The sequence below is a fragment of the Paramacrobiotus metropolitanus genome, unplaced genomic scaffold, assembly GCF_019649055.1.
Source record: "Paramacrobiotus metropolitanus isolate TYO unplaced genomic scaffold, Prichtersi_v1.0 Parri_scaffold0000009, whole genome shotgun sequence".
Lineage (NCBI taxonomy): Eukaryota > Metazoa > Tardigrada > Eutardigrada > Parachela > Macrobiotidae > Paramacrobiotus > Paramacrobiotus metropolitanus.
In genome coordinates this window covers 584,421-604,122 of record NW_026570229.1, presented here as the reverse complement: position 1 = coordinate 604,122, position 19,702 = coordinate 584,421, and the positions used below count along the sequence as shown (strand labels likewise).

Here is a 19,702-nt window from a genome sequence, read left to right as displayed (position 1 = left end):
CGGAGAGCGTGCTGCTCTACCTGCGCCTTTTCACTGCTTTTCACCACACTTAAACCAATTCCAGCTCACAGTGTAACCACCCAGAATGGCGCTTCCTTCAAATCATTCGCAGAGTTCTTCATTCTTTGCGCGTTTGATTTTGCCCTCGATGTGCTATGCCATTAACTATTGTTGCTTGAGAGATTCCGTGTCGTTTGCGTAAAATTAATCTGACACTGAAAACGCGACACCAAGCACTGCCATTATCAGATTATTCAGACCAATCGATAATCAGACTATTTTGTATGTGCATTTTGCAGGTGCAGGTGTACTCTGTACGTTAACACTTACCTGAGCAGCACGAAGTGCATTATGCCTTTTTACGGCAACGGGAGCGGGAAGTCACGCGCTGGAACGCCGTGGACGTTCTCGTCGACGGCGGGCTGCTGCAGCACGGCGACGTCATTAACGTGGCGGAAGGTTGTCTGATTGTCGACTTTCACTGCGCTTCCCAGTGGGCAGAGTTTGTCGAATGCGAACGGGCTTTTCACTTCCCATTTAAACAGGCCGTCTGCGAACCGCGGGATGTGCAGGTGCTGCAGCGCCGCTACCCGGACGGTGCCTGGATCTGGTACCCGGGACGGACTGAAGAGTTCAGCTGCCAGGACGTGGAACTGGTGCAAGTGCAGTTGCCCGAAGGCCCCGTCAAACAACTGGTCCCCCTCGCTCAGATACGCCCCGCGCCTTCCCCCGCGGATTTCCAGAAGCACCGCGTGCAGAAGGACGATTTTGTGGTCCGCTGTTGCTCGTTGCCCGCCACCTGCCAATTCGATGAATTCCCGCTACTTGATAAGGTCTTCGAATGTAATTTGCACGAACTGCTGCGTGTGTTGTGCACATTCCCGCCCAGCAGGACGCTTTTCTATCTGCAACGGGAGACGTCGCTTCCATTAACATGGGTGCAAGTGGTAAGCCACTGTTCAACCTTCACCTCTAAAAGTACTGTAGTTGAAATTATGCATTTCACATACTTCGAAGTATTCCTACTACACTCCAGTACCACAGGTTTCTATCGTTTTCTGTAATAGATTTTTTATTCTTTGAGAACAGATTTTTTTGGAGTAATTTTTTGCAGTTACGTATTGGCGGTATTGGCCAAACGGCTAGCGTTTTGGCGAACCAATGACATATTTGGCGATTTCAGCCTTTTAAATGTGGAAAACGTCCATCGCACGTTTCGTATATTTAATAATAGGACTTTATCGAATTACCTCTTGTTTTAACCTTTTACTTATTGTCCTTGCCTGCGAGGGAGTGCTTCCTTTGCGCTAAAGACATTAATGGTCAAAAAATGACTTGGGATACGTTCAGAATAATCTCATATTGCTCTTATTGTAGAGCCCTAAGCACTTCAGAAGGGCCCACGCTCAAGCTCTGCCTTAGACTCTGACCACTCAAAGTCTGACTCTGACTGTCCAAACCTAAGAAAACCTAGGAAACCTAAGAAACCTAAGAGACCTAAGAAAAACCTAAGAAACCTTCAGAATCAGAGTCAGACTTTGAGCGGTCAGAGTCAGACTTTGAGTAGTCCGAGTCAGAGTTTGAGTGGTCAGAATCAGAGTCAGAGTCAGAATTTGAGTCTGTGCCCTTCAGAAGAGCGATAACGATAACATCAAAGCATATTTCCGGTTAAACAAAATAACATTTTCAACAGTGCCAATTACAGAAGCGGTATTTCTTCTAACAGTGAAATTTCTAGAAATGTGCAATATTCTGCTTCAAATACTCCGCAACGAACTGCCATAATCTGGTAGTGCTGAAAGCGATACTTAAGAAGAAACTCTACGGTTATCAATCACCGAATCGACTAGCGTGTTGCTTGCCTTAGGAACGCGTATACGGCATGGCGCGCAGAGAGTGGGAGAGTGGCCGATCGGACATCCAGCGGCTGCTGCATAAGCAGACTAGTGCACCTTATGAACCGCCAGAGATTTCGGACGATATGATGCCTCTGTCGTTGCCGGCAGAGCTATTGATCGAGGTCTTCCGCTCGCTGGACTCTGTCGGCCGTATTCGGTGCCGACGGGTGTGTCCCCTGTGGGACGGTATTCTCACCACGGAAGCCAACTTCCCCGATGTGCAGGTGTCCTTCGGCCATCCGGATTATGGCGTTCTCAACTTTGCGCATCACGGAATGTACTGGATGGCAGTTTGTTTGAGGAAATGTCTCAGCAGCCGCACCAAGGTGGCGATTATTATGGATATCGGCGGAGAGCGTTGCGAGCAGGTGTCCGCTCTGCTCGATATGATCCTCACACCAGCCAGGCTACCGATATTGCTTTTCGACAATTGCGATTGGAGCGCGGCGTATGCTGCTGTTGGTGGTGTTGTGGACAGCGTGGCTCAGACGTTCCGCAAGTCGGGATGCAACAAAGTGGTGTGGAAGAGATGCGAGATGGCTGATCGCCTTTTGAAGGCACGTGTAGCGCGACATACATTTAGTGCCGCATCGAGCGGTGAACTGGAGAGTGAGCTGTGGGATTTGTTTGAGAAGAACCTCGTTTTGACGAAGCCGGTAGACCGGACGACCCTGTCGACCTCCGTTGCCGACTGCCTGGCTGGTCGGTCCACTGCGCTGACGGCAGGACAAATTGTGGAGGTAAGCCGGTTGCTGGTTACTTTACGGACTTACAAAGTGCGCCTACGAGTAGATGGTGGTGATTGTGCAGGCTCTGAATAAGTACCAGCGTGTGGATCCGCGCCCGTCCACGCCGTATCGTCACCGGGAATGGACGGAGGCGAGCATCGGCGATTTGGATCCGAGTCGGCTGACCACGCTGACGGCAGCGGTCTTGAGCAAAAGCATCGACTCCGCTGCTTCTTCGGCTGATGGCCAAACGACGGCCCGCGGTCCAGGTGATGCGGCTCCGCGTTAGATTAACAGGTGGGTGCGTGCAGAGGCCGCGATCGAGCCGCTGATACTACGAGGACAATTGGGTGCTGTGAACAAACCCTACACCATTAGGTTGCGATGAACAGCCAAGCTTCATTTATAGCCGTTTGCATTAAAACTGTGATACCAGCAGCGTTGCGAGCTGCGGTTAGCCAGCTGTTCATCGCAGCCTAATCGTGCAGGGTATGTTCACAGCACCCAATTGTCCTCGTATGCGCTGTGCCGGGTGCCGACGCTGTTTATTCCCATTACGATAATACAATTGTATCTGTAGTCATCGAAAAATGCGGATTTATATCATTGTGTCAATTGAAACTGAGTCTGTTGAAGGTATAATATTATGGCTTTAGACCAGTTTAGTATTACGATGCTGTGCATTTGTGGTTGTAGCGACGATGTTGGATTCCTGTACGCGGCAGCGCTTCTTCATGGAATACCTAAACTTCGGATGGTCATGGAATCATTGGAATGAAAATCAAAATGGAATGGTCTTCGTTAGTGATGGACTAGTTGTATTTGCTTACCATGCCAATTCCCCTTTGCTCCGTTCGTTGTTCTAATCGGGTTAAGTGAATTCAGTTTGTTTCATCAGCTTTGCTGAAATTCCCTGACACTGGTCATTTGGTATCGCTGTTAGTATGTCCATGTGCAAGGTTGCTCACGTTTTCTTGACCTGCTAAACAGCTCCATGCTCAGCAGGTTAAAAGTCCCTGCTAAACTTTCGGCTCATCCTCATGTGCTCTGATCAGTAGTTTATTAAAATCACTTCACTGCGACGCTTTCCGAAGCAGACTTTTTAAGCCGGGTGACCGATGAAATGATTCCCAACACCTTGTAATATCAGCGCATTAAACTTTTTGCGGTTATTTTATCGCTTTTATTAGGCAGTCGCTAACAGACATTCAAACAGGCCTGCGCAGATTTTAAACTCAATAAAACCATGGAAATTTTAACACTGAAAAAGCATACAGGATCGCGCAAGTGTTCAGTGGCTTCGACATCTGGGAGAATAACCAAACAGACAGGCCACAATGATCGCCAGTGGTGACATTATTACAGGGAAAGCAATCATTTCGGCAACTGTTGTTATATATGAACGGTGGGCCTATTCCGGTGCACAAAACGATGCCATCGGAATTACATATGTCGCTTCTGTACGGTACAGCTCCAAGAGTACTATTCTGTAAGTGCATTCACAATGTTCTCATCCAAAAAACTGCGGGCATCGAACGGCTCAACCAACGGGTGCCTCAACAGTTGTCGCACACACAGCGTCGTGGAGAACCCCTACAGCGAGCCGTCCCGGCCTTCCGCTCCAGACAGTAGACGTCGCAGTCTTTGTCCTGGCGACACCGTGGACCTCCCGGACACATTATCGGCAAAACCATAGGACTGACAGTTTGTCCTTGTCGTTTAGGCGAAAGCGCCGTGGTTGGGATGATGGTGAGGCAGACTGCGCCGAGTAGCATCCACAGGTGAAATGCACGCATTGCTGCGGACTTGGGTATATCCTGAAGGTTTTCACGCACTCGCTGGCCAATTCAACAGAACAACCTGGCGGCTCTGCTGTTGTGAGCGTGGTTTCGGATACAAAATAAATAAGCTATCGTCAGAATACGACAAACTGTTCTTAAACGCACTTTTTAAGAATATAATTTTCAACGATAAGCGCCTAGTTGATACATCGAAAACAGTAATTTAACAGACAATCTTTAGCCACCAACAAATGCAATAGGCTGAAGGAGACTTATTGCTGTCTTTTCCGCTTTTCACAGCACTCGAATGGTATCCACTGTACGCACGCTTGTTGCATTGATTGTTCACACGAGCACATGAAAGGTCAAAGTGCACTCGCATGAGAAAGACGCAGCCGCACCTTGCTTTTCTCTTAATGTGGCAATATTTCGCTGTAGCAGAGTGATTATCCGGTAAAGCAGACAGTAACTGTTGTGCCTCAAAGAAGATGCTATCGGTGTTAGCGCGTGATTAAGTTAACTGATACTGAGCACGGCTCACGCGCTATTATAGCGGTAGCTCATGCCATAAGCACAACATCTCTAATGCAGTAAAAAACGATTTCTACCGTACTTCCCGTTCCATAATGTAGTATACCACTAAACACTAGCAGTATGTCATAGTTAACTGAAATCATGCCGTTTTTTACCTGTGGATTATTAGCGAATCGTGGATCATTAGCGATTATTGTTGTTCTTTGCAGCTTTGCCAGTAAGTTCCCAGTGCAGAAAGTAGACATTCGTGTCAGTATCCAACTGCCTTTTTGCAGTCAGCAGTGGATTCCGTTTGCTGGATGAATATTGCGGCGACACCTTGTCCCTGTCGTCCTGCTTCGTGAACGATTCCGTCTTGATCGACGATAGCCGTCAACTGTCCTTCTTCAACCTGTCCGCTTTTCAGCGTTGCGCCGTTATCGTGGAGCTGAATGCCTGTGATGATACGCCAGCGGCTTTGTATTTCAATATCCAGTAAGAGCTTCCTAAAGAAGATGCCATATCCCGTACTATACGTAATTATTCTGCCCATAACCGACTAACAAACCGTGGATGTCGTGCGCGTGGACCATAAAGAGTAACATCAATAAGCGCGGTAATAATGACGACGGTAACTGCTAACTAGGGAAGCCGAGCTAGCGCCCGGCGCTTCTGTGGAAATCTGGCAGTTGGACCCCGTGCCCAGCGCCCGCGTCCTTCTGAAACGGATCCCCGGCGGCCGCAGCTCGGGGAACGCCAGTCCGCGCTCGGTCGACCAAATCCTGACCAGCATGACCAGCCGCCCGCGGGTCCTGCTGGTGTATCAAACGGCGGAGTACCGACCAAAGTACCACGTTACCTTTACGTGGAGCGCTGTTTACAGTAAGCCTGTTGCGTAATTTCACTTCCGAGCGGGAAAGAACGATTATACGCCTTTTCAGACGACACATTCAGCCACGACGGGCCAACGTTGGCTTTCTGTCCAGCACTGGACGGGTACGTCGATCGGGATTTATTGTGCGGTCAGATGGAGATCGTCGTCTGTCCCACTCAGTTCGTTGCCGACGTTAGCGCACCAAATCCGGTTAAGGCGATGGATTTACGCGAGTGTGAAGACAAAAGTACAAAACAAGCAGTCTGAATCCAGCTTGACGGGTGACGCTCACAATAAGACGGTTTTTGTAGATGAAATGCAGGTTATTTTCGAAGAACGCTTTCGTACCACAACGCTCAACGCTTCAAAGTGGAACGTTGCCGATTACTTGGATGACTGGGATTCGGTGTACGTCGCACCCGAAAACGCGCAAATTATTAACGGACGCCTAACGCTTCCTATCCAAATTAACGATGGGAAAGTAACGGTCGGTCGACTCAACAGAACCGGCAAAATTCGCTTTCGCTACGGTGATGTTGAATTCCGCGCGAAACTCCCGCGTTCACCGCAGCTCAGAACATGGAGTTCGTTCGGTCTGGGTCGCGCGGATTGTGACGCGAACTGCGAAGAAAATATCGAAATTCTAAACGCCCGAAACGACTTCCCCAGCCGCGCAGTCGTGAATGTTTTACTCCCGTTGCTCAGGAAGCCGTTTACCGAGGTGTTCAGCCCCGACAACGAATGGACGGACGATTTTCACGAGTACCGATTATCGTGGACAGAGAAAGCGGTGACATGGTACGTAGATCGAAAAATGGTCAGCCGTGCGGCGTTCGCCGACAAACTGTACTTTCCGCGGGACTTCGCTGAGCTGGCGTTCTACACGAGCGCCGTCAACCAAACCGATTCGAACGCCGCGGAATTACTGATCGACTACCTCGTGGCGCCACTGCGTACACGCGATGCCGTCAAAATTCCTCCCGTACTATCGACATCGACAAGCGTTCCTGCGTGGGTGTGGACATCGGCCGCCGGGTGTCTCGGGTTCGTCGGGCTCGTAACGGTGATTGTGGGAATGGTGTGCCTAGTGAAGCGCAGACGGTCCGCCCGCATTAACCGACTGATATTTTCTACGGCTCTCGTTCCGGAAAATGTGAAGGTTGTGTATGAAAATACGGTGTGTGGGAAATCTGTATAGTGAAATAAATGTATGTAGTATACCCCAACTGATACTGAAGCCAGATGCGTACTGAAACGGATCACGTGTTCCGACTAGTGAAATTTCATATGATTAATTTACAGTGCGATCGCTTCCGTCTCTTTTTACACCACTTCTTTCAGCTAATATCTTATACCGTAATTATCGAATTTGTGGCCCTGGGGTGCAAATAGTTCGAATGCCATGGCGGAGGGGGGCTTATTTCGGGGAGGGGGCGCAATTTCGGGGGGTGGCATTATTTTTCAAACGGTATATTTTGGAGAGGGGCATTATTTTTCAAACAACTGCGCATCGTGTTTTAGCGAAACTGAACACAGTAGTTACCGGTATTATTGGCGGTATATGCAACTGCACAACCTTGGGAGCAACATTTTGGAGTGTCTGTATACCTCCTTATACAGCTGTTTGCCAACGAACAACGCATCATTTTGATGTCCGCTAACTGTTTCTCATTCAATTACAACAACCTTTGTGGCTAAATTTTGCGGTATCCCTATATCACAGTTTGTGGCGCTCGACATTTATTAACGGCCCTCTGGGGCGTAATTTCGGCGGGGTGGTCTTATTTTTCAAACAGGGTCGGGGAGGGGGGCTTATTACGGGGGGATGGCTCTTATTGCGGGGGGGGGGGGCCAAATCCGATAATTACGGTATCTCGCATCACCGACTTTGTTGTTGACTTTCGTAATTTTTGCTCACTCTTTGTAGAAGTACTTTTTTTCACAATTTCTGTTACTTGCTTAGCCAAACTCGATCTGGTATGATTATACTGCACTGGTTTTTTCTCTCTCGCTAAATATATCATCTCATGTTTGTTTTGTATGTGACCTTTGCTGTTTCTGATGTTTTGGGAATGTCAAATGCCTTGAGGGGACAGTGTCCCGTTCCGCAAAACAATAAATTAAATTAATCGGCCAAAACGGAGCGTAGGTCCTCTATGTTCAAGAGAATAGAAAATTTTGTCGGTCGGTCAGGCACGTCGATCACACCCTAAGTTGGCGGTCACACTCTTAAGTTGTGGGTCACAGACTAAGCCTGTATCTACGTAACCCTGGGTTTTAGGGCATCAGTAAATTTAACAGCGCTGATGCAGCGAAATTTTGGGTTAGGGAAAGAGCACCAAAGCATAGCACTAGGGTAATAGATTGCTCAGTGCCCGTTTTTCCCCTAAGTGTCTTTATGACCTAGCATGCCCTGTGCTCCCAACCCTTACGTAGAACTTAATGATGCCCATTGAATAATAATGGAGTCTCTACAAATTTATAAGTAACTGCGCAGTTGGGCACAGCATTAACGTGCTAAGGTGCTGACTTGTATTGTCTTAGGAAGGCACCAAAATCCATAAGTTTATTTGGCATTCAAATCGAAATGGAAATACAAGGCACTCACAGATCGCTAATGTGTTTGGTATCTTCGTCTGGTAGCTTTCAGGCAATAAAGATATGCCAATAAGGTAGCACCCATGCATAGTACGTAAGCTACTGGAGTGTTGGTGTAAGGCACTGCGAATAAACTTTCTAATTTAGCGAACTGAACTTTCTAATTTACCGGGCTAATTCGCGGGCCGAGTCAACCTATGCGAAAAACGCAAAAAACAGCGTGCGAAAAATCGTTAATTCATAAGAATGAAACCCGTACACCGCATACAACTTTCACAGAAATATATAACCCGCTCCCATTACCCATTAACGGAAGCCATCATGTTTTATGACTGCTATTCCGAAATATTCGGACCACATTTTAATTGCATTTCCCAACCTTTTCTCCTTGATCCTTTATAAAGCAATGCAAATCAGCCGTGGTTTCGTTATCAATACGGTTTTCGTACATATGCGCGTTTACATACAAAACTTGAAAGAAATCGATCCATAATGAGACTTTTGGTACACCTAAATACCTTTAAACTTCTTGCAGTTTTCCAATAGCCGTAACCTCGAACGGAACGCTGCGCGCGCAAACGGTTTTCACGCATATGAACAGTATTCGAATCATCTGGCTACAGAATGTCATAAAGCGAAGCAAGAAAGTGTTGGGAGTGCGCGAAAGTGAAAGTTTTCGTGCATGTGTACAGGTTTGGTACCGCGTACCACTACCGGGTCGCTTCCCTTAACTTTATCGGCACGTGTCGTTACACATCAGACTATCTGCAAAGCTCCGCACTACATCAAGGTAAGAGGTCGCGAACTACATTCGGTATGATACGAGCGCTACTCCACTAGTCAGTGCTAGCATACCTATTCGAGTTAAAAGTGTTATTAATGTCTTAAGCTTTACGGGTACTGTATTCGAGTACAAAATTCGCAAGTCGCTTGCTCATTTTATAATTAGACGGGTCATCTTTTCCGATTCCCATAACTTCCAAATAACCACCTACTATTAGGAATGATTGACGCTTTTCTTACTTACGAACTTATTTTCCTCGCTCATGTCACAGCAACGAAACTTTTACAATAGGAAGGTTTTGTCACTATAGAACTCGAACGCGTGACTACCGCTAAGTTCGTTTGTTGTTACTTCGGCTACGGACAATAATTAATGCAATTGTTTTTTTAATTCTTAATTGTGTATTGTTGGCCGTAGTGATATGAATTACGACTGTTATGTCGCGATAAGCACATCAATAAAGAATGATTTTCTATTAATGCAATACAATTACAAATAAAAGTATACTGATTATACAAATACCATATTACACTTATGTTAATTAGTGTGAACAACATAAACTCTTGAAATTATTCTGGGTATGTAGAAGGCATCCCGGCAAAACAGACACTAGTACAACAAATTCATTGTCACATGAGCGGTCAAAGAAACAAAAGAAGAAAATACGATAAATGTCATGGACTCGTGGCATGTCCTTGTACGAAAGCGGCATGGCAGCAATTTGGCTGGCTCGCGAATCTACGTTCCCATATGCAGCATCATTGCCTCCTCGCTACATAGGCAAAAACACTGCATTATTTATGCTAAACCGCTGAAAACCATCAACATTTTCACCATCAAGAAAATTCACTTAGACCCCGGCAAAGGCTCCTACAACCAGGCCGCACGTGCGTAGGTGATAATTACAGTACATACAACACATTGGTGCAATTATATGATAGTTCTTACCTATGGTTAGAATTGTTGGCTAAGTGCGGAGGTGCCCAACACACAGTAGATAATCTGGGCAAGTTGCGACAGTAGAATTTTTAAAAATTCTACTGCATTAAAGACAGCAGCAAATTCTACCGAATTAAAGACAGCAGCGGCTATTTTGCCATAAACTCACTATAGCAAAATAGCCGCTACGGTCACTGGTATTGCTACCGCCGCAACTTCCCAAATTGTCAAGTTTCGCTAGTCGGAGTTTTCTGTTACAGTGCACCTTGCTATTTACCGTGGAGTTGTACTAGTCGTGGTCTTCATCAGGATCACTATCCGCATCCATGCCTTCGCTCAGAGCCGCAACCGTCAACGGGGTCAGCTGACTCGGATCCAGATCACCCAGCGTATCCGTCGTCCACTGAAGACCGCGGTAAGGAGTGGGCAGACGCGGATCCATGCTCTGGCAGTCGTTCAGAGCCTGTAACATGACAACAATTCATGAGTGCATTCGGTGCGGTGGCCTACGCAGTTTAATTCAAATTGTAATGCATTTTTGTGGTCAGCACACGGCTTGCCTTCACAATCTGTTTGTCCGTCAGCCCGCTGGGCCGGCCCGCCATGCAATCGGCAATGGACTGGCACAGGACCGACGGATCCAGCGGCTCCGTCCCGTCGAGGTTCGTCTCAAAGAGATCTCACAGTTCCCTCTCCAGTTCGTCGCCCGAGCGGGCGCGGAACGAATGCTGCGCCACATGGGCCGTTAAAACGCGGGCGATCATGTCGCAGTTCTTCCACACCACGGTCTCGCATGCCCGACACTCCCGGAGCGTCTCCACCACGCCTCCCACGACGTACTCCACAGTCGCGTCGTCAGAGCACCAGTCACAGCCGTAGAACACCAGCATCGGTATCGTGGCCGGGGTGAGAAGTGTGTTGATCAGCGTGGCTAAATCTGAACAACGATCACTGGAGACATCAGTGATCACGATGACCTTGGTGCGGCTGCTCAGGCACTTCACCAGACAGGACGCCGCCCAGTAGATGCCCTGGTAGGCATCCGTCAGAACACCGAAATCCGGATGACCGCCGGACACGCGCACATCGGGAAAGTTGACCTCGGCGCTGAGAATACTGTCCCACAGCGAGCAGACACGCCGACAACGAATACGCCCGATGGAGTCCAGCGAGCCGAAGGTCTCCACTAGCAGCTTATCCGGCAGCGGCAGACTCGTTTCCATACCGACAGAAACCTTTCGCGGTTTCTGGGCAGCACTATTCCACTGGCGATGCAGCGCTCGCGTTCCCATATCCACTGAGGGACCTGCCTCCACATCCTTCTTCGCCCAGCAGTACGTCTCCTTCTGCAATAAGTAAGAAAACGGTTTTACTTTCTCCCCGATAGCTGCATAAGTTTTCTTTACTTTTTCTTCAAATTTCCTTTTTTAATAACGAGAGCGGTGCATCCGTCCCATTTCCCTATTCTAAACTACTAGTACACAATTCCGTAAATGCGCGGCCCAGTCAAGTTTTTCTCTCAACGGTGTTTCCTGCCACTTTGGCCTGCTCATGAAATATGCATTCTGAAGACCCATCACTTTGGGCGCGAAGCAACACTTTCCTCGTCGAACTAATTTTAAGTTTGTTTATTATAATAATGTATCGGTAATCCAGATATGCAAAAAGATACAAGACACATCGGTCACCGATAGAAAGGTGGACGGGTTCTGTTAGAAGGTTGATCGTCAATGGTGCCGCATCCATATTTCTGCCAGTGCCGGCGGCAATCTTTGGTCACCACTGTGCACATTTGTGAGCCAATGCAAGCCGTATCAACTATTATTCTGTCCGATTAATAGGTCCGACAGAAAGGTTGACGGACATTCAGTCGTCCACAATGAGCATTCCGAGGCTACTCTTAGTAGCTACATGTGCAATTTACTTTCACCAACTGCAGCAGAGTTTTCAAACACAGAGAGCATTTTCGGTCTTTGAGCGACATCGTACTATGAGCTGCGAGAGAAAAGCAAAATTTGAAGGCACCCAAAAGTCGCCAGAGCGCTTCAGTTGAGAACTGAATAAACTGCCACTTCCATGGCGATCTACCATGACTTAATAAGAAAAATTTTAAAAGCCGCCAAAAGTTGGTTCGGGAAAACGAACAGCCCAAAAAACAATGATAACATATGCGTTATAACTCATCTGACTAAACGCAGAGAATCAGCCCCTAATGATCCTGAATGCACAACGGAGCCGGCGTAGAAAAGGCGTATGAAAGTAATGAAACAACAGGGCTGCAGTCAGTGATATCTACCAATAAATTCAGTAGAGCTCAGTGTCGACTACTGGAAATCCATCTACCTTTCTGCTGGACCATCAATCCGGCATCAAAGTTGATGCGACATCTTTAACCTTCGATCCTCAACCCGTTTACCTTCTGCTGCCGACAAAGGTCTCTAAGAAAACTTTAGGAAACCGAACGTTTGGGATGTAACCAGGTGGTGTACGGTTGCTGACTCTCTTGTCAGATATGATTGCAAACGATCCGAAAACCGCCGGCCTACCCGTTATTTTCTCGTAACGTCAAATTTCAATTTTTTGGCAGCGACAGCAGAAACCACCGTCTCTGGCACCAGCACCTCTGGTTTCAACACGGCCTCCATTAATTTACCCGAAGTTTGAGCAGATTGATTACTATGCAAAAGTGTGATCTCTAAATGTTTCAGATCCTAAAATTAATGGGATCAGGCCACACTTACCGCTTGGTCAGAAGTCAGCGGAACGGCGTTCCGATCTTGCAGATAGAGAACGGTCTGGCTGAGCAGCGATGTACACACAACACTGTAGCGTCGGCTCAGTCGGTTTTCGAAGATATGCTTGAGTAACTGGGAACTGTCGCCCCAGTAGCCACCCGGCAACCGGCAACAACGGACCACGAAGTCGTTCTTCCGCACGCGGCGCTCCTTCAAATCCGTCTGAGATGGCGGTTCCCGTATCTGGCTGGTGGGGACCAGTTGCTTGACGGTGCCCCCAGTTAACTGCAATTCCATAAGTTGTGCATCTTCGCAGACAAATTGTCCAACAGTGGGAATCCGTCCAGTTTTCCAAATCCAGGCACCGTCCGGATAACGGCGCTGTAGCACCTCCAGGTTCCGCTCAGACTCAGAGTAACGTGGCGAAGATCGAGAGTGAAAGGTGCGCTTGTATTCGACAAACTGTGCGCGCTGATGAGCACAGTGGAAGTCGATGATCAGACCACCCTCCGCCACGTTGATCACGTCCCCGTGCTGCAGTATTCCGTCGTCGCTGCGAACCTCAACCGCATTCCAACGAGTGACATCGCCCTCCTCATTACCGTAAAAAGGCATCGTGTTCGTGCTGACAGCTGACCGTCTGATATGCCGATTTCGTATATGCCGTCAGAATTGCATCAATAAGGGACTGACACCTTTGACGCTGGAACTCTATGGTTTATGGCATTTATTCGATGTTCAGAATACCAGTAGGGCTCAGCAGAATGGAGAAGTCGACTTTTAAAACAACAGCGCAAGGAGCCACAGGCAGTTATAGGCGGTGTCTCAGTGCGGCACACTCAATAAACGCTGACACGCTGACAGTGACGCTGTACCGCATGCTTTCGTCTGAATGGGCCGCGGTATTGGTTCAATGCACGTGGCGTGCCCGTGGTGATTCAAACTGACGGATCTGTGTGGCGAACTCGGACTCACGATAATGCCGAGTAATCGTGACAACCGATGACTCAGCATTATGGTGAGTGGAACGAGTAGAACGCAAGCACGGTCCGCATCAGATTTCAGATTTGCGGTGGTAGAATTCTAACTTTTGTCAGTAACATTTGTCTGGAAGTGAAAAACATTTGTTAGTAACATACAAAAACATTTGATTTTAATATTTGATTGAAACCAAAGCACATTACTACTTACCATTTATTTGGAAAACATTTGCGCGATCGGTAAACCATAGCGTTCCTGTAGTGTATGAACATACGCAACTGCGGACACTGCGGACGCAACAACGTGTAAGGCGCCATCCATAAATTACGTCACGCAAAAAATTGGACATTTTGATACCCCCCTCCCCCAGTGTCACCAATGCTAACAAACTGGGATCCCCTCCCCTGAGCGTTACGTAACAAAATATGAACCCCTCCATCGATATAGCATGTTGACGTCATCATCGTAACAAATTTTTAAAGCCCCCCTCCCCCCTTGTAACAAACAGTAACGCCGCCTAATACACGTTGTTGCATACACGTGGTGTATGCAACAACGCAATTTCAGAGGCGACGGCAGGCGAAGGATGGTGTGAGAGATCGTTTCTGTCGTAGCCGCACCCGCCGGGAATTTGAATTCAGTACTACTGTGGCTCCACAAAAAAAAGAAGCGCTCCAATTTTTTCTTAACGTTCCATATACAGAATATACTATCCCGGCGTTCAATAACTTCTAGACAATCTAAGACAGCGGTTTGTGCTTTTGAATCTATGGGTATGGTTTCCAGCCGCAGAAAAAGGCAGAACTTCGCTTTACCGCACTCGTTCTTGCCAGTTGCCAGTGGCTTGAAGAAGTGCGATGAAGACGAAGTCCGTCTACAAAATTCTCCATAGAATATCCTCTAAATGTGAGTGCACAATCCGATCTAGCCTGATTTCGAGAAGTTGTCATTACGCTTTTACAGGCTGCTTTTTCTGTAGGTTGGTTGGCTGCTTTTCCGCGTTTGAAGTCGTAATCCATGAGGCGAACGTCCAAAAACTACTTGCTGCAGCCGTTTTCCTGGACGTCCTTGCTTTACCTAACACGTGTTTCATATTAAATATAGCGTTTTTACCAATAACATGCATTATGTTAGGCTTGTTAGGTTGATGCTGTGTGTAGGTGTGCTTGCACGGGCATTGTCTGCGTGCACGGAGTTCGGACACGGGTGTTGGCTGGGTGCACGGGTGACCTTTTGGGTCCACACGGGTGGAAGCTGTGTGCACGGCTTTCTCTATTTTAATTTTTTATGATTTTCGCATTTTAGTCGTAACATTTACAGTTTTGTCTTATTTAACTAGAACACGTTTTTCGACCGGTTTCTGACATATTTTTCATGTGCCATAATCTGGAAATAGTTAGAGATACAGATAATAGATAGATACAGATACTTTGTTTTACGGCTCAGAGTTATTCCTGCGCACCTTGATGCAAGTGAAATGGTGTCAGTTACATGCTTCATAAGCGGTCACCGAATGTGTTCGCCATTTCGCACCAGACCCTGCTCAAAAGTGGCCGTTCCAGGATCCATCCCGAAAAGGAATGCGCAACGCGGTAGCCATGGCCATATTACAGAATTCTCACGTGGCTACGTTGCACAGAAATGGCATTACCTTATTACAAAAATCTTCATGGAGAAAATATTACAGAAACTCTCACGTCTTCGACTCTTCTTACTGTGACTTTCAAGTACTTCATGGCACCGCACTAACAAGCGTTAACTGGTAACATAGTACTTGCTATGTACAGCTTTTCAGCCGTTCACAACGCTCGAATTATTTCTACTGTAAACACGCTTGTTGCTTCGATCGGTCACACGAGTACAGGGAAAGGTCAAAGTGCCCCCGCATGAGAAAGGCTTAAAGCAGCCGCAGCATGCGCACGCCACGTGCCTTAAAGCAGCCACGAGAAAGGTTGTTTACTATTCGGGACTACCGCCGTAGCGGACTAAGCGGTAACGGAGGCAGTTGTAACTCGAAGAAGATGGCTATCTATCGGTGTTGTTGCTCGATCACGCTAATTGATATCGAGCACGGCTTATGCACCATCACACCGGCATCTTTTGCACTAAGCAGACCAGCTCCAACTATGCAGTAAAGAACTATTTTTGCCACATTTTCGATTCCATCACAGCAGTATGCTGTAGTTAAGTAATCATGACGCTTTTTACCTGTGGATGTGATAACGTTAACAGTACTTCTTCAGAGCCTTGACGGTAAGCATACAGTGTACAACTTATTCTGTCAGTTTGTAACTGCCGTGTTGCAGTGAGTAATGGGCATCGTTTGCTGAATGGATATTGCGGCCGCACTTTGTCCCTGTCTTCGTGCTACGAGAGCGATTCCGTCTCGATCGACGACAGTCGTCACTTGTCCTTCTTCAACCTGTCCGCGTTTCAGCGTTGCGCCGTTACCGTGGAGCTGAACGCCTGTGATGACGCGCCAAGGGCTTTGTATTTCAATATCCAGTAAGAACTTCATAAGGAAGATAATAGCAGAATGCGCGATAATATTAATCACGGTGACTGTTAATTAGGGAAGCAGATTTAGCGCCCAGCGCTTTCGTTACCATCTGGCAACTGGATTCACTGTCCAATGCTAGTGTTCCCTGGAAACAGATCTCCGGCCGCCGCAACGACGGGAACATTAATCCGCGCTCCGTCGGCCAGTTCATGACAACCGCGGTCAGGCGCCCAAGGGTACGGCTGGTGTATCAAACCGCGGAGGACTACCAAAAGAATCAAGTAATCTTAACCTGGAACACCGTTTACAGTAAGTATTTCGACTAGTTTATTCGAAACGAAACGGATATCACGCTATTTTAGACGGGACACCCAGCAGCGACGGGCATACGCTGGTATTCTGTTCGGCACTGAACGGATACGTCAATCGGGATTTATTGTGCGGTCAGACGCAGATCGTCGTCTGTCCCAGCCGGTTTGTTGCTAACGTCAACGAGCCGAACGCCGTCAAGGCGATGGATTTACGCCAGTGCGAAGACAAAGGTATAAACAAAAAGCTCATGTTCTTAATGGCGAGAGACGGTCACGAGATAACGGTTTTGGTAGACGAAATGCTGGGTATTTTCGAAGAACGCTTTCTTACTTCAAAGCTGAACACTTCCAAATGGAACGTTGCTGATTATTTGGACGCGATGGAGTCGGTACACGCCACCCCTGAAAATGTGCATATTAAAGACGGACATTTAACGCTTTCTATCCTCAATAGCGACGGCAGGGTGACCGTCGGCAGACTAAACACAACCGGCAAATTTCAGTTTCTCTACGGCCAAGTGGAAATTCGCGCTAAAATCCCTCAAACACAGTACCTCTTAACGTGGACCTCGTTCAATCTGGTTCGCGCAAACTGCGGCGCGGATTGCCAGGAATGCATACAGATTGCCAGCGCCTGGAGCGACTTCCCCCGCCACACCGACGCGGGCCTTTTTATTCCGCTGCCCGGGAAGCCGCTCGCCGAGGATACGCGGCACAACAGCCACATGACGGAGGATTTTCACGTGTACGGATTATCGTGGACGGAGACCGCGGTGAAATGGTACGTAGATGAGCAAGAGGTCTTCCGTGTGGAGGCCACCGACACACCGCATTTTCCGCGGTATTTCGCAGAGCTTGTCATCTACACGAGCGCAGCAAACCAGACCGGTATGACCGCCACCGAACTCTTAATCGACTACATCGTGGTGCGACAGCGTAAGCGCGATGCCATTGAAATGCTGCCCGTACTATCGACGACGACAAGCGTTCCTGCATGGGTATGGACATCGGTCGCCGTGTGCCTCGGGTTCGTAGCGGCGATTTTGGGAACGGTGTGCCTAGTGAAGCGGACACAGGCCGCCCGAATTAATCGGCTGTTTTTTTCTGCGGCTCTCGCTCCGGAAAATGTGGAGGTTGTGTATGAAAATACGGCGTGTTCGAAATCTGTATAGTGAAATAAATTTTAGTACCACAACTGATACTCTAGCCAGATGCGTACTGAAACGGATCACGTGTTCCGACTAGCGAAATTTCAAATGAACACTTAATTAAATAAGGAATAACGGGCATTATTTAACTTGCAAGTCATACTCTATGTTCTTCAGCCCGAATGATTTGGACGCTTTGCGCAGCGGACTCAGCCTTATTAACACGAAAGCCTGGACAAACTAATTTTTGGGGCACCTTTAATCGACAAACAAGGGAACACTAACAAGCGCAACAAAATCCACACCTTGCCACGGCTACATATGCCGTACCACTTACAAGTGTCAGATAGCGTAAAGCTACTGATGGTTTAAGGTGGTGAGTGACCTTTACTGAATAGCTAACTCAGACACGACGCTAACCCAATTGTTCTGCTAACGTTGACCTTTATGTAAACTGATAGAAGCTAGCACTGCAACAACATCAAGGCTAAGAAGACATTCTAGAGAACACTTTCCAAGACCAGATATTCCAGAGCTGCTAGCCATGCAGGATGACATTAATTCATTCACAAGGAGTTCTTCTCCCTCAAGCACTTCAGCAATGATTTGTGATCCAAAATATGAAAGATGAGAGAACACGCCTTCAACTCAAAAGCACTCATAGACAAACCACGAGTCAACATTTTATTGATTGTTTTCTAAAAGATCAAAGTACACTTAACACAATACTAATTGGCTGATACTTTCTGGCCACTTCCTTCCGTTGCAAACCACATCACAGTATGACTGTCCATACAAAATGTACTTCGACCAGTCGTACTCGTGACACAAGTCAAAACTGGTAGTCTCGTTAGTCACCGTATCGTTCAACAGTGCAATATATCAACTGTCTTTCCATATAAATCTAATTAATGGGGATAACTTTTAATAATATGTCGAGGCAACAACTCTACAGCAGATGAACTTTTGGAAGTAAACGTGGCCCTAGACTGCACAGGCGACTTCAGCACTGATAAAAAAACCATAATTATGACTAATTAATAAAAGCAGGAGAACAGAATCCCACTAAGACATTTTGTACTACAGAGGTACATAGTTAATTTACCGTCGTTAACGTTGTGTCTGGTAGTAAACGCTAGAGCTGGAAATTGATTTGTAATGTACATCTAAATAAATTAATTTCGATATTGAAAGTGAATTATTAGGGAAAGTGATTTATTAAGCCTTCGACCACTGGCTGACGACCTTTTGCTGATCGGCAAAATGTTACCCGGCAGTTCGTGGAAGCGACAGTATGCTAACGATTATAGCAGTGCAGGTTATTTTCGAAAACTACTTCCTTAATTCAACGCTTAACACTTTTTTTTATATAGAGTGTTGCTGACTACGTTTGACACGAAAGATTTATTAAACGTCACATCCAGAAACGTTCACAGCATAACGGCCACTTGGCGCTTTCAATCCAGAACAACGATGGACGAATAACGGTGGGCCGACTCAACATCACCGGCAAATTTCAAATCCGCTACGGCGACGGAGAAATCGCATTATAAAAGCTCGTAAATTTAAATCGTAAACTGCGCTTACAAGTTATAACTTGCACGTCAACGGCAGACTGCAGGCTGTCCATAAACGAGTGTGCTACGCACAGTATTTAAAGCTTACGGCGCAAATACGCATCTCGTTTTCTTAACAGCCTTTTGCTTGTAAACTGTTTTGTTCTTAATCTTAGTACTGCTTCTCTTTTCCCATTTTTCTTCCTAACAAACAACCAGAAAGAACGACAATCAGAAGACTGCCATGATAATTGACAAACCAAACCCGCAGTGGTTGCCCAGTACGCTGCGTTACATTTGCAAAATGTTGTAGCCAGACGCCATGCAACCGCAGTGCGGAGCCAGTTGCTATGCAA

At 47.1% G+C, this 19,702-nt stretch overlaps 3 protein-coding genes and 1 long non-coding RNA gene across 6 annotated transcripts; 3 read left to right on the top strand and 1 right to left on the bottom strand.

Annotated features, from left to right (window-relative positions):
- Nucleotides 1-203: 203 nt before the first annotated feature.
- LOC129583051 (uncharacterized) lies at nucleotides 204-3,676 on the top strand. Its single transcript, XM_055474745.1, has 4 exons — nucleotides 204-947; nucleotides 1,868-2,638; nucleotides 2,709-2,923; nucleotides 3,323-3,676. Exons 2-3 carry the CDS (start codon nucleotides 1,883-1,885, stop codon nucleotides 2,913-2,915), a joined length of 963 nt encoding a protein of 320 aa, XP_055330720.1. The 5' UTR covers nucleotides 204-947; nucleotides 1,868-1,882; the 3' UTR covers nucleotides 2,916-2,923; nucleotides 3,323-3,676.
- A 1,220-nt stretch (nucleotides 3,677-4,896) lies between these two features.
- Nucleotides 4,897-18,106, top strand: LOC129582975 (uncharacterized). Of its 2 annotated transcripts, XM_055474617.1 has the most exons (7): nucleotides 4,897-5,158; nucleotides 5,217-5,415; nucleotides 5,567-5,802; nucleotides 5,862-6,041; nucleotides 6,106-6,731; nucleotides 17,563-17,775; nucleotides 17,968-18,106. In XM_055474617.1, exons 1-7 carry the CDS (start codon nucleotides 5,083-5,085, stop codon nucleotides 17,974-17,976), a joined length of 1,539 nt encoding a protein of 512 aa, XP_055330592.1. In that variant the 5' UTR covers nucleotides 4,897-5,082; the 3' UTR covers nucleotides 17,977-18,106. The 2 variants fall into 2 exon arrangements, with proteins under 2 accessions (XP_055330592.1, XP_055330591.1); XM_055474616.1 differs by lacking the exons at nucleotides 17,563-17,775; nucleotides 17,968-18,106 and having other exon boundaries at nucleotides 4,898-5,158; nucleotides 6,106-7,198.
- LOC129582976 (uncharacterized) lies at nucleotides 9,697-14,117 on the bottom strand. 2 transcript variants are annotated; one of them, XM_055474618.1, is made up of 5 exons: nucleotides 14,042-14,117; nucleotides 12,857-13,957; nucleotides 10,676-11,461; nucleotides 10,393-10,578; nucleotides 9,697-9,948 (listed from the first exon to the last, which is right to left on the bottom strand). In XM_055474618.1, the coding sequence occupies exons 2-3, from the start codon at nucleotides 13,463-13,465 to the stop codon at nucleotides 10,796-10,798; spliced, it is 1,275 nt and encodes a 424-aa protein (XP_055330593.1). In that variant the 5' UTR covers nucleotides 13,466-13,957; nucleotides 14,042-14,117; the 3' UTR covers nucleotides 9,697-9,948; nucleotides 10,393-10,578; nucleotides 10,676-10,795. The 2 variants fall into 2 exon arrangements, with proteins under 2 accessions (XP_055330593.1, XP_055330594.1); XM_055474619.1 differs by having other exon boundaries at nucleotides 12,857-14,063.
- Nucleotides 15,947-16,833, top strand: LOC129582978 (uncharacterized). The gene is made up of 4 exons (XR_008689697.1): nucleotides 15,947-16,084; nucleotides 16,138-16,336; nucleotides 16,405-16,612; nucleotides 16,694-16,833. It is a non-coding gene; the product is annotated as an uncharacterized LOC129582978 (long non-coding RNA).
- Nucleotides 18,107-19,702: the final 1,596 nt, after the last annotated feature.